Source organism: Grammomys surdaster, unplaced genomic scaffold (assembly GCF_004785775.1).
Source record: "Grammomys surdaster isolate TR1022 unplaced genomic scaffold, NIH_TR_1.0 135, whole genome shotgun sequence".
NCBI classification, from domain to species: Eukaryota; Metazoa; Chordata; class Mammalia; order Rodentia; family Muridae; genus Grammomys; species Grammomys surdaster.
The window spans coordinates 4,907,988-4,920,634 of record NW_021604593.1 but is presented as its reverse complement, the minus strand read 5'-3'; the positions used below and the strand labels follow the sequence as shown (position 1 = coordinate 4,920,634).

Here is a 12,647-nt window from a genome sequence, read left to right as displayed (position 1 = left end):
GGCTTAGGCTTAGGCTTAGGCTTAGGCTTAGGCTTAGGCTTAGGCTTAGGCTTAGGCTTAGGCTTAGGCTTAGGAGGCTTAGGTTTAGGCTTAGGGAGATGAGGTATAACCTTCAGAGACACCCTCCTACCCAGTGATAAACTTTCTCTAGCAAGGCTCCACCTTCTCAGGTTTTCAGAACTTTCCAAAATAGCTCCATCAGCACTGAGTTGCCATCTCTCTAGCCCCATTCTTATCTTTGGGTATATCAGTTTGTATGTATATGTGTGCGTGCGTGCGTGCGTGCGTGCGTGTGCGCACGCGTGTATTTGTGTGTGCATATGTGGCATGGAGGAGTTAGTGTTACACCTGTAACATTTGTTAAGGGTATGCATTCACTTGTTTCTTGTTGCTGTGACAAAATACTTGGCCAAATCGACTTAAGAGTTTATTTTGACGGATGAGTTTTGGGGATAGAGTCCATCATAAAAGAAAAGGCATGATAGTAAAACACAAAGAGGCTGGTCACGTTTAGTCTGCAGTCAGGAAGCATGATCATTTTGAGTACATTTTGTTCTTTTATCCTTTTTGGGATTCCCAGCCCAGGGGAGAGTGACCCCACATTTAGGTTGGGTCTTTCCTTTTCAGTTAGTCCTCTCTGGAAACATTCTCATTTTTATTTATGTGAAGTGATCTTATTGAAATAGTGGAAATAGGACTATCATGGTAAATGAGATTAGAGTGCAAAGTATTTGAACTTTATCACCAGCATCTTCATGTTCCAGCTCGAAGATAGGTATTGTAACAAAATTTGCATGGTCTAAATCCTTGTTTTGGTCAGTGTTGTCATTCTTTACTTTTACATCTATTACCCCATACTACCTTATGTTTATTTTGTTCTTGACCACTGTCTTCAGTGAGATTGAAAATAAGGAAGGAAGGGTCTGGAGAATTGGCTCAGCAGTTAAGAACACTGGCTACTTTTCCAGAGGGCCTGGCTCAGTTCCCAGCTCACAACTGTCTGTCATTCCAGTTACAGAGGATCCAATGCCTTCTTCTGGGCTCCGAGGGCAGTAGGCAAACATATGGTGCACAGATTCACGTATAGGAAAATACCCGTACACGTAAACAAAACAAAAGAAGGAAAGAAAATCTTTCATTTATTTTTTTATTTCTTTTATTTTTCTCCAACTAAAAGAAGAGATAAACCTTCAGTTTATCTGTTTCTGTAGATCTTTATTTAGAGTCAAGATTCAGTCAGGTATAGTATTCTTGCTTGAAGAACTGAATTTAACCTTTTTGTTTTGTAATATAAGTTTATCGGTAATGCATTCATTTAACATTTATTTGTTTGAAAGGTATTTTTTCCTTCATTGTTTGAAAGATATTTTTCTGCATATAAATTTTCTAAAGAAATAAAAAATGAAAACCAGTGCTTTCAAATTATCCTTTGTCTTCTGGCCTTTATATTCTTCAAAGAGGAATTCACTTTTAATCTTTGTCTTCTTCAGGAAATAGTGTGCTCTTTCCTCTGTCTGGCTGCTTTTCAGACCTGCTCTTTGTTCCTGTGCTCCTTGCTGCTGCTCCACACCTATGCCCTTGTCCTTGTTCTCTCATTCTCACTCTCCTTTGAGAAATCCCTCTTTTGTTTTGTGAGGCAGAATCTTAACATGTATTCTAGACTGGCCTCAAATTCCATGGGTATTGGAAGGTGACCAAGATGACCTTGAACTGTTGATCCTCCTGTTTCCACCTCCCAAGTGCTGGCACTTAAGGGTTTTACCTGTTTATGATCTTATTGAGGGAGCATATTCCAGCAGTTTCATTTGACTGTACATCCGGTCTTGCATGTTGTCTGCCTTGCAAAGGTCCATCCAGATCTTAATATGTTAATTGGTTTTTTTAAATGATTTTAATTTTAGTGGTGTGTGTGTGTGTGTGTGTGTGTGTGTGTATGTGTGTTTGTGTGTGTGTATATAGGGGGAGACAGACAGAGACTGGACCGCATATACACTAGTGCAGTGACAGTTAAGACTAGAAGGCATCAAATTCCTTGGAGCTGGAGTTGCAGACTTCTGTGTTAAGACTATTTACAAATATTTATAATTTGCTGTAGTAAAACTGGAAAATAGGTTATCATATAGTCGATGTATCTTATATTGAGTGAAAGATGGATGTTACATTTGCATTTTGGAAAAAGTGAGTCATGAGATACAAACATTGAATTAGGATTCGTAGAATAATGAGAACATTTTTGAAAGATTTGGATGGTCATCATTTCTCCTTGTGTCTAGAATGTTCAGTTATGTTCAGTCACTGCATCACATCTATTTCATTTTAAGAATATGTTCTTTTTCAGCACCTCGAGCTCCAACCAACTGGAGATTGGGCAAACTGCTTGGCCAAGGAGCTTTTGGTAGGGTCTACCTCTGTTATGATGTTGATACCGGAAGAGAACTGGCTGTTAAACAAGTTCAGTTTAACCCTGACAGCCCAGAGACCAGCAAGGTAAAAAGTCATTATGCAGATCACCTGGCCACTGTAAAAGCTTGTTTTTCTCTGGAGGGGAAACAAAACAAAAACAAAAGCAGGACTAGTCAGATTGCTCTAAGCCTAGAGATGTCATTCATTCCCCAGAACCCACAGGGCAGAAGAGGAGAGCCAGCTTGTACTTCTGACAGCCCTGACAACCACAGTTGTTATGTGGCATGTGTGTGCACCCCTCCCCAAGACAGATGAAATATATGTAGAAAGTTTTAAAATGGAAGAAAACAACATACAGTGGAATTGGGGGCTTGTGGTAAATGACCAGCTGTTTTAGTGCTTCATTTGTATTTCTAGGTTGACTTACTGTTACCTTAGTGTGCAACCACCACGGCTGTTAAATAAAAGGCATTGAAGTCTGGAGATGTGGCTTGCAGCTGAGAACATTGGCTGCTCTTAGAAAGGACCCAGGCTCAGTTTGTAATACCCACATGGAGGCTCACAACTGTCTATAACTCTGTATCCAGGGATGATCAAACACCCTCTTTTGGCTTCTGAGGGCACTGTACACTTGTGGTCCAGACAAACCCAGGCAAATTCACATATGTTAAAAAATTAAAATTAAAATTAAAAAAATATATATTTTGGTTAGAGACTAAAATGGTGTATGTAACAGTGAACATTTCATTATGAAATCACCATGATAGTCCATGAGATAAGAGCGTTTTGCTTTTGTTATAATGTTATAAAGACTTAACACAGGGCCAGTGAAATTGTTTAGAAGATAAAGGTGCTTGCCACCAAGCCTGTCAACCTGAAGTTAGTACCTAGAATCCACCTCTCAGGGACCCACATGGTTGAAGGAAAGAACTAACTCCTGCAAGTTGTCTCTGACTTCTATATGGTTTTCATGGTACATGTACAAACAAACATACACATAGACAGACAGAGAAATGTAGTTAAAAAAAAAAGACTTAGCAGGAGTTCTGTCTTTCAGGAAGTAAATGCACTTGAGTGTGAAATTCAGTTGTTGAAAAACTTGTTGCATGAGCGAATTGTTCAGTATTATGGCTGTCTGAGGGATCCTCAGGAGAAAACACTTTCCATCTTTATGGAGTATATGCCAGGGGTAAGTTCACATTCATTTTAAAAATAAGGTGAAGAGATTTCAGTTCAGCCCTTTTGATCTGGTTTATCATAGATGAAATTTTGTACCTGGCATTGCCTGCAGTCAGACTTAGGGTCTCACTGTAGAACTGCTGATTGCTCATAAGAGTAGAATGATCATGCTCTGACTCCTTATTATAAAGTTTTAGTTTTTCTTGTAGACAATAAAGTATCTGAAATGTAATACTGGTACATAGAAATACTCAATTTTAAATATTACCTGATTTTTAAATATGTACTATATGCTATTATACATTTATAATATGTATATATACATATATGTATGCATATTACATGTACACACTTTTAATTCAGCAACATGGCTGCTCTGACCACATCCTAAGACCTTCTCAGTCTGTGTGATCTGTATGGAATGCAGACACATGGCACATTTAATCCCTCTGGCTGGGGAATACAGATACACCCTTAGTACACACCTTTAATACCAACCAATGAATGTAAAGTTAATATATAGAAGGAAGCAGCCATGTTTGAAAGTGATGAATCAGAGATAGAACTGACAGAATAAGTCAGAGATAGGATATGCCTAACTCACATGGGAACAGACAGGAAGGAGAGGCAAATTAGAGAGAGGGGGAAAGGAGAGAGGGTAGTTTTACTGGGGCAGTTACAGAGAGACAGGTTGCAGAGGGAGAACAAGCTAGACAAAGGTAAGAACAGTACGAGCCAGAGAATGAGAAGGAGCCAGAAGATTAGAATAGATTGCCAAAGTTTGTATGAGGCCAAGTAGAGCAATCCAGTCAGAAGCTAGAGAAACCAGTTTGAATCAGTCAGCTTGAAGAGGAGTTGAGTTAAACCAGCTGAGTTGAACCAGCCAGCCAGAGTTCAGAAAGAACTAGAAAGGGTGAGCTTGTTCAGCAGTAAGTCTCAGAGGCTGAAAACATTTTAGGCCTAGGTTAGATTGTCTGGAGGCTAGAAGCTTACAGGAATAGGCCTAGGTTAGCAGACAGAGTCCTTGGAGACAACAATTATTACAGGAGAATGTGGCAGTGATTTCATTCATAATTGCAAAATGAAATTGTGATCATGCTATAGTTCTTTTTTTGTATATATAGAGTAAATTTTAATTCTGATAAATTTTCAAGATGGCAGTTAGCATCTTTATTCATTAAGAGATAGGTGCCTTACTTCAGGCATGATGACACACCTCTGTGATCGCAGTACTCAGGAGGTAGAGGTAAGAGGATTTCAAGTTCAAGGCCAACCTAGACTTGATAAAATGAGTTTTAAAAACTAAAAAGGAAAAAAAAAGTATTCTCATAATTTAGTAGAGTAAGTTAGGAAGAAGAAATTTGCTTTATGGGTCTTTATGGTAGTAGATGGCTAGAGTTACATGGTGAAGGTACAAAGTTGCCATTCGAGCTTGCAGATTCAGTACCTAGTGCTGTTGGAGACATTGTTGATGTCACACAAGCATCAGAAACTCTTACCGTTATGCATTGTTGTTACAGTGATACCACTGCTACTCACTGGATCTATTTGCTATTTTATGTTTTCAGATATTCTGCTTCCATTGTAAGTTAGCTTAAACATTAGTTTTCCAAAACAAATCGTGGTTGTATTAAAGGATCTACAAACATGGGAACCATATAATTTGTTAATCTCAAAGAAATTAGTTCAACATAAGTAATCTGAAAGAATAGAAACTACAGTTATTTTCCTGAGAATTCCTGCCCTCTCCACTTATAGTCTCTCAGCCATGAACTAGGATTCTCTTAAAAATAAGGATTTAGTAACAATTTTTATTTTAAGCTGAAGGTTTAGTTGTTTTCTTTTATTCTAGGGTTCAATTAAGGACCAACTAAAAGCATATGGAGCTCTTACTGAGAATGTGACAAGGAAATATACCCGTCAGATTCTGGAGGGGGTCCATTATTTGCATAGTAATATGATTGTCCATAGAGATATCAAAGGTAAGTCATAGTTTACTTTTTACTTTAAATACAGTTTGCTATGAGTTTGAATGAAAGAAATGTCATCATGGCATTGGACTTTTAAGGTGATATATCTACCTGTAAACTGCCATAGGAAAACACTTCTACAGCTTTCTCATGGACTCTGTCAGTGTTTAGTCAGACTTCAGTTCAGATTTTCTTGAATGATAGCTTTGCTGTAAGGATCCATAGAATGGATTTCATTCAGAAACCCAAGAGTAATGTGGGCATGTTTGTGTGTGTGTTGACTAGGCCTACAGTAGTGAATAGAGGCTCTGCCACCACAGAGTTGAATTAAGACTTGGACTTTCTCTGCTATTAACTATAGCCTTGGACATACTAACCTTTCTATATCCTCATGAATCTCTCTATCCCCTTCTCTCCTTTATCCTTCATCTTTTTCTTCCCTCCCCAAGTTGAAACCTCTAGTTTCTGGATATGGAACCGAGGAAATTGCATATACTAGCCCAAGTTCTCTATCCTTGAGATGTACCTCTGTCCCCTCATTATTTATTCTTAAGTGAGAGTCAGTAGTATTCAATTTATGGGATTCTTGAAAGGATCAAATATGTTAACATGTTGCAATATTTAAAACAATTCTGGTGCTCACTTCTTAAAATGTAGCTACTGTGATGACATATTTTTTGTTGCAGTTTATGTAAAGTCATGGGAATAAATGTTGTGAAAGAATAAAGAGGAGGGAAGGAAAGATCCCGAGACTGAGCTCTGATGAACTCCAGCTAGGGGACATTCACTTTTCCCCTAAGCATCAGACACAGACATGACTGTGTGAAGTGAGTTAATGGTAGAGATGTGTAAAACTTGAAAGTGCTCAAATCTCTGTACTGTTGAGCCTACCTGAGTCTAAAAAACTGTGTATGACTCAAAATTTACAGTTAATTACTGAATTAAAATCACTGAATTAAAAATGTAAATGTGTGCATATAATATTTAGTCATTGATGTTTGTTGGCACTTTTACAAGTTCCCAGACTTCTGCTCTCCTGTCTGTGTGGTGCATCCTGACTGTGCAGATGAGGCCAAGAGGAAACTTGTCAGTCATTTCTGGTGATTGAACACTAATTTCTAGTATGACTCTAGTATGCAGAGTTCCTGAGGCAGATGACGTGCACCAGACTGGGGCTTATTATGTATAAAACCTGATAGCTTAAAGAACCGTACAAAGAAATTCAGTTAGGAAAATTTGTTCTTAGTCAAGCCAGTTTCTCTTTGGCTCTCATAATGAGAGAAACAGAGGGAGCCATGTCTGTAATACATAGATCTTCTAATCTTCCCAGAATGTATGATAACCTGCCTTGACCAGGTGAATGGGAGTGGAAGCAAGCTGATGAACAAATATTACAAGACAAATATATTGATATGGGAGAAAATAGGCCCTCAAGCTTGTAAATTTAAGCATGACAGAAGGAAAATGATGGCCACCAAATGGCAACATAGTGCTATTTGTTTTCTACAGTATACTTTTTAATTGTTCTGTGTCTTCTAACTTTATGCATAACTTATAAGTGGCAAAAGGAAAGTAAAGATAATTGATTTTATGTAATTTTATACCTGTGGGAATCATTACTATTAGGAAGCTTACTCATTTCTAAAGTCTCCCTTATTCTCCCTCTCCTCTCCCTCTCCCACGCCTTCCTTCTCCTCCTCTTTCTCTCTCTAAATTCATCACATTTTATTTGTGTGTGTGGCACACATGCATACTAGTGCCACAGTGTGTGCACAGAGGGCAGAGAACAACTTGAAGGAGTTGATTCTCTTCCACCATATATGTTACAGGTACGGTACCTTTACTCATTGAGCCATCTCTCTGGCCCTGTTCTTTATCTTTTTTTTCCCTCCAGGAAACTGTACTGTTGACAGGCATGGTGGGTAGTACATGCCTTTAATCACTGAAGCGGCAGAGGCATGTGGATCTCTAGGAGTTTAAAGCCAGCCTGCTATTGAAAAAAGCAAAGGAACTATACTATTGAAGACCAAATTGTTAATAAAAGGACACTTTGTTTTGTTAAATGATTTTATTTGTATGTAGGAATAGGTGGTGAGTGAGTGCATGTTTATGTGCGCACACAGAGACACAGAAGCCAGAAGAGGACAGGAAATGTCCTGCTCTGTTTCTGTCTTATTTTCTTGGGTCAGGATCTTTCACCAAATCTAGAGCTTACCATTTTCCAGCTAAGCTGGCTGGCTAAGAGTACTATTCAACCTCCTGTCTATGTCCTAGATGCATGCAGATACACATAGCTTTTATGTGTATGTTCAGTATCTGAATGCATGTTGTCATGCTTGAATACAAGCCCCCTTACCCATCCTTAGTGTCCTTTGTTTTGTTTTGTTTTGTTCTGTTTTGTTTTGTGTCTTTTGTTGTTTTGAGGCAGTATCTCTTTATAGTCCAGGTTGGTGATTGCCTTTGGTTCTTGAGTACTAAGGTTACGGATGTTTGCCAGCGACCCCAAGTAGGATATACACATGCACACATACATACATACATACATACATACATACATACATGCACGCACCACAATTTAGCCTTTATAGCGTTGACAGACAGCAGATTATAATGACTCCTTGGGATGCAATTAGCAAAATCTAAACTGTTAGAAAGGTTTAAGTAAGGAACAGAGTTTTTAAATTTTTCTTTCTAATTGCAAATGAAAAGAATATTTGAGAGACTTAATATGTGGCTCTTAATTGTATGGTTCTTTTTTGCTGTAAAAAATTGAATATAACATTAAATTAAAAATTAATTAAAAATCATTAAAATTGATAATATTAAATACTGTTCATACTTTTAGGTGTGATAAGAAACTTTATCTTTTAAAGATATGCACTTATTTCTTTATTGATCTCACTGCCTTGAGTTTGTCTCAGATACTATGTGAAAAGAGGGAAAGTATGTGTCAATAAGTTGACAAAACAGTTGTCCACTTGGATGTTGAATCTGGGTAATGGGAATACAAGCAGTTCTTTTTATTCTTGTATGTGTTTGAAAAGTCTAATTTTTACTTTATTAAAATATAAGTAGTTTTTAAAAATAGAAACTATATTGGCAACCTGGCTACCTATTTCTTCCCCCAGCTCCTGCTGTGGGTGAACATTGGTTCAGTATTGATGCCACCTCCCTAGAGATGACTCTTCTTGTCTGTGGAGTGTGGAGTGTGTGTGTGTGTGTGTGTAAAGGGAAGTTGTCTTTTTCTGCTTATAGGCACTAAAACCTGGCTTAGTAAGCATGTGTAGTCTAAGCTACTTAGGAAAACTGAGATAGGTTTGGGGGCTCACTTGAGCCCAAGAGTGCAAGTTGTCAGTCTGAACATGGCAAGACCACAGCTCAAGCAAACAAAAGTCTGTTTTGCTTCTTTGTAGTTAAATATTCTAGAGATGGTTGGGTATTGTTGTTATTTTTTTTTTTTTGAGTCCCTTTTTATATACTAGATGGTAGGAGACCATAAGTAAGTAGAGTTACACCTACATTAGAAGATTACTGGTAGGTCAGACATTTAAGCTTAATAGGTTTTGATGAGAGGCATCATAAACTCCTGTGGAGAAGTACTGCTGGTAAGGATGGGGAATTTTCTGGGAAAATAGAAGCTCAATGTGAAGGTGGAGAATACACATTTCCATGGTTTGTAATAAAGATTATCTGTACTGTCCTGCCTTCTCCATAGAAATCATTAAAAGAAAAAGTGTAGCATGGTGGTGTATACCTGTTATCCCAATGCTGAGGAGGCTGAGTCAGGAAGTTTGAGGCAAGTCTGAGCTATAGAGTAAAGATTTGAATTAAAAATCACAACAGCAACAAGAAAGAAAAACCTTAAAATACCTTAAAATACAGTTAACTAATACTTAAGTATATTGGAGTAAACATATGATCCTAGTTTTGATTATGATAGTACTTTTAGAAGTTCCTGAAGAGAAGCTGGTTATCAAGAAAATAGTCTTCAGCCATGGATTTCTTGCTTTATAGCAAGTGGAGCAGAGCCTCTCTTGGTCCTTTACCAAGCTTTATTCTTAGCCCTTTCTCCTTTCTTTTCACTTTACCTGCCCATGTCCCATCCTTTATAGGAGAAACTCACTAGCTTCTGAGACATCTGGCTAAGTAACATACAAACAGCAGATGCTTAATGCAAGATAAATAGGCTGTTGAGAATGGACAACAGCCTGATTTGGAGGCAGATTAGGATCTACAAAGTAATTCTCTGTCACTTATATACATTCTAAAATGTCAGAATAAAATAAAATCATTAAAATGAAAATCATTAAAATAGAATAAAAACATTGTAATAAGGCTATTTCTTATTTTTTTAGGAGCAAATATCTTACGGGATTCCACAGGCAATATCAAATTAGGAGACTTTGGGGCTAGCAAACGGCTTCAGACCATCTGTCTGTCAGGTACAGGAATGAAGTCCGTCACAGGCACACCATACTGGATGAGTCCTGAGGTCATTAGTGGAGAAGGCTATGGAAGAAAAGCAGATATCTGGTAAGTTTGGACATCAGATTTATCTGGAAAGGTACCTTATTTTTCTCTACATTTAAAATTGCCAGTTGAAATTATCCTTTGTACCTTGGAAGCAGAATATATAAATTGTAAGTATTAATACCATTTCAGCAATACCTTGTCAAGGCAACCTTGACTGAATATTGGAGTCTTTGAACCAATTTTCCTTCTTTGGAAGGATTTTGTCTTAAGCAGATCTCAACATTAAAAAGCTCTGATTTCCCTGAATAACTTTTATTCTTTCTTATCAGTATCTTTTAAAAAAAACAAAAAACAAAAAATGATTCAGAGATTTTTTTCTTTTCTAAATTACAAAGCTATGTATAAACTTTTGAAAACAGATAATAGCTACCTGTATGATGGTTGAGTTTACAAACAATGATTGGGGTAGAAGCAGATTATGAGATCTCCTGAGGAGATGAACTCACCACTCCTGACCATTCCCACCCAGCCTAACACAGATCTCAACTCCTCATCACTGATATGGGACTATCATACTCGACAAACTTTCCATTATGCAGGGTATCTACGTAAGAATTTAAAAACATACAGAGAAGTAATGCAGTTCTGATAGGTCTTCATGTAATTTCTATTTATGTGTTTGAAGAACAAGGATGTCTCCACTAATAGCTGAATTATGTTTTGATTGCACCATCATATTTTCCAAGGATCTTGAATGTCAGCTCATATAATTATTTACAATAAATAGATGATTTCTTTACAGAAATAAAATCTGTTGCTGTGGTGGTGATTTGATGTAGTATTTTTATAATATGCTTAGCTCTATTGTTTTTGGAAAATACATTTTATTAGATTATTAGATTCTGCATGATTTAAGGTATCTGCAAGTCTCCTAGGTAAGGAAGAAGAGAAATTATGCTGGTGGCCTATACCCCTGGCAGGGCTGTGTTATGGCAGGGCTGTATGTTTAGTTATTAGTGCCTTAAAATTGAATTGATAAATTACATAATAATTTTTAGTTAGATCATAAAAATGACCATTTCCTACTTCCCAACCAGAAAAAAAAATATGCATTTTAGGAACTCAAAGCAAACAATTTATAATGTTTATATTCTTTGTAGGATGGAGACAAAATTATTAACATCATGTTAGAAAATGATCTAAAACAAAAATAATAAAAGTTCTTTACCTAACCATACATTTGTGATCATAATTATATTTTCATTGAAATGTGTGTTGTTCCAACCTTTCATTGATTTTCATGTTTGAATTAATTAATTTTATTTAATTAACCTTTGAGTGAAACTTTGTATTTGTAATAAAAAATATTGACTTCATCCCAACTTATCATTTTTTCCGGCTAACCAGCTTTCTTTCCTGAAGTTCTGTTTGGGTAATGCTCCTTTTTATTTCCTTTTAGGAGTGTAGCATGTACTGTGGTAGAAATGCTAACTGAAAAGCCACCTTGGGCTGAATTTGAAGCAATGGCTGCCATCTTTAAGATCGCCACTCAGCCAACAAACCCAAAGCTGCCACCTCATGTCTCAGACTATACTCGGGACTTCCTCAAACGGATTTTTGTCGAGGCCAAACTGCGCCCTTCAGCTGAGGAGCTCTTACGGCACATGTTTGTGCATTATCACTAGCAGCCAGTGGCTCTGGTCTTCCACCAGCTCCATCTTCACGGTCACCGTCTCTCTTACTGCACTTTCCTTTTTTTATAAAAAAGAGAGATGGGGAGAAAAAGACAAGAGGGAAAATATTTCTCTTGATTCTTGGTTAAATTTGTTTAATAATAATAGTAAACTAAATTTTTTATATTTAATCTGTTTTTCTTTACAAGAACTTGAAACTTCTTTTTTTTTTTTTTTTTAAAGATTTTTATAATGTACTGATGTGGTTCAGAGCTATAAAGCACTTTAGTACATAGTTGCTCCTTTTAGTACAAACAAATCATTTGGAATATATAAAGATTGTAGTCTTACCCTGTATCACTGACATGGAAGACAAAGAGAAGAAAGTGATGTACAATTTGTAGTTTTTAGTGATAGTATTTAAGTAGATCCTTATTTGTGGGGTTGAGCCCTAACCTTGAGTTTAGGGTAGGTACTCATCGTAAAGAATATAGGTTTCTTAGATCTGTATTCTTCAGATCCTAACCTCTATCTATCAAGCTTTTTTGCTCAGTAGGAATCTTGAATAGAAGATACCAATCTCTAAGAGGTATGTTTGTTAATCCTAATCAGTATAATAGGTAAATACACTATATTAGAGCTGTGTTACTGGGCTCTATAAACCTTGAGATACAGCTTTCTGCTTTAAACATTGTATTTTGAAGCAGATATGTGAAGCCAATGAATAAATTCAGCTAAAACTCAAGACGACTGCTCATTAAATGTGTGAGCAGTAGAAGAGACAACATTTGCCAGTCAGTAGAAAAATATGGAAAAAAAAGAACTAAGTGTTATTTAGTATATTTTAAACATTATTTACTTGAGGCGAAAGACCCAATATGGAGGGAACTGAGAAATAATAAAAATTGTGTTTATATAATAGCTTCCTGTTTTTAACCCCTGGTTTCTC

General features: G+C 36.8%; 1 protein-coding gene across 1 annotated transcript in view; it reads left to right on the top strand.

Moving 5' to 3' along the window:
- Map3k2 (mitogen-activated protein kinase kinase kinase 2) overlaps nt 1–11,875 on the top strand; it is a 62,489-nt gene extending 50,614 nt beyond the window's left edge. Inside the window, exons 13-17 of the mRNA XM_028762746.1 lie at nt 2,339–2,487; nt 3,461–3,592; nt 5,435–5,564; nt 9,908–10,085; nt 11,485–11,875. Of these exons, the coding sequence (XP_028618579.1) occupies nt 2,339–2,487; nt 3,461–3,592; nt 5,435–5,564; nt 9,908–10,085; nt 11,485–11,710 (815 nt within the window). The 3' untranslated portion in view covers nt 11,711–11,875. The remainder of the gene's footprint in view (nt 1–2,338; nt 2,488–3,460; nt 3,593–5,434; nt 5,565–9,907; nt 10,086–11,484) is intronic.
- The last annotated feature ends 772 nt before the right edge of the window (nt 11,876–12,647 follow it).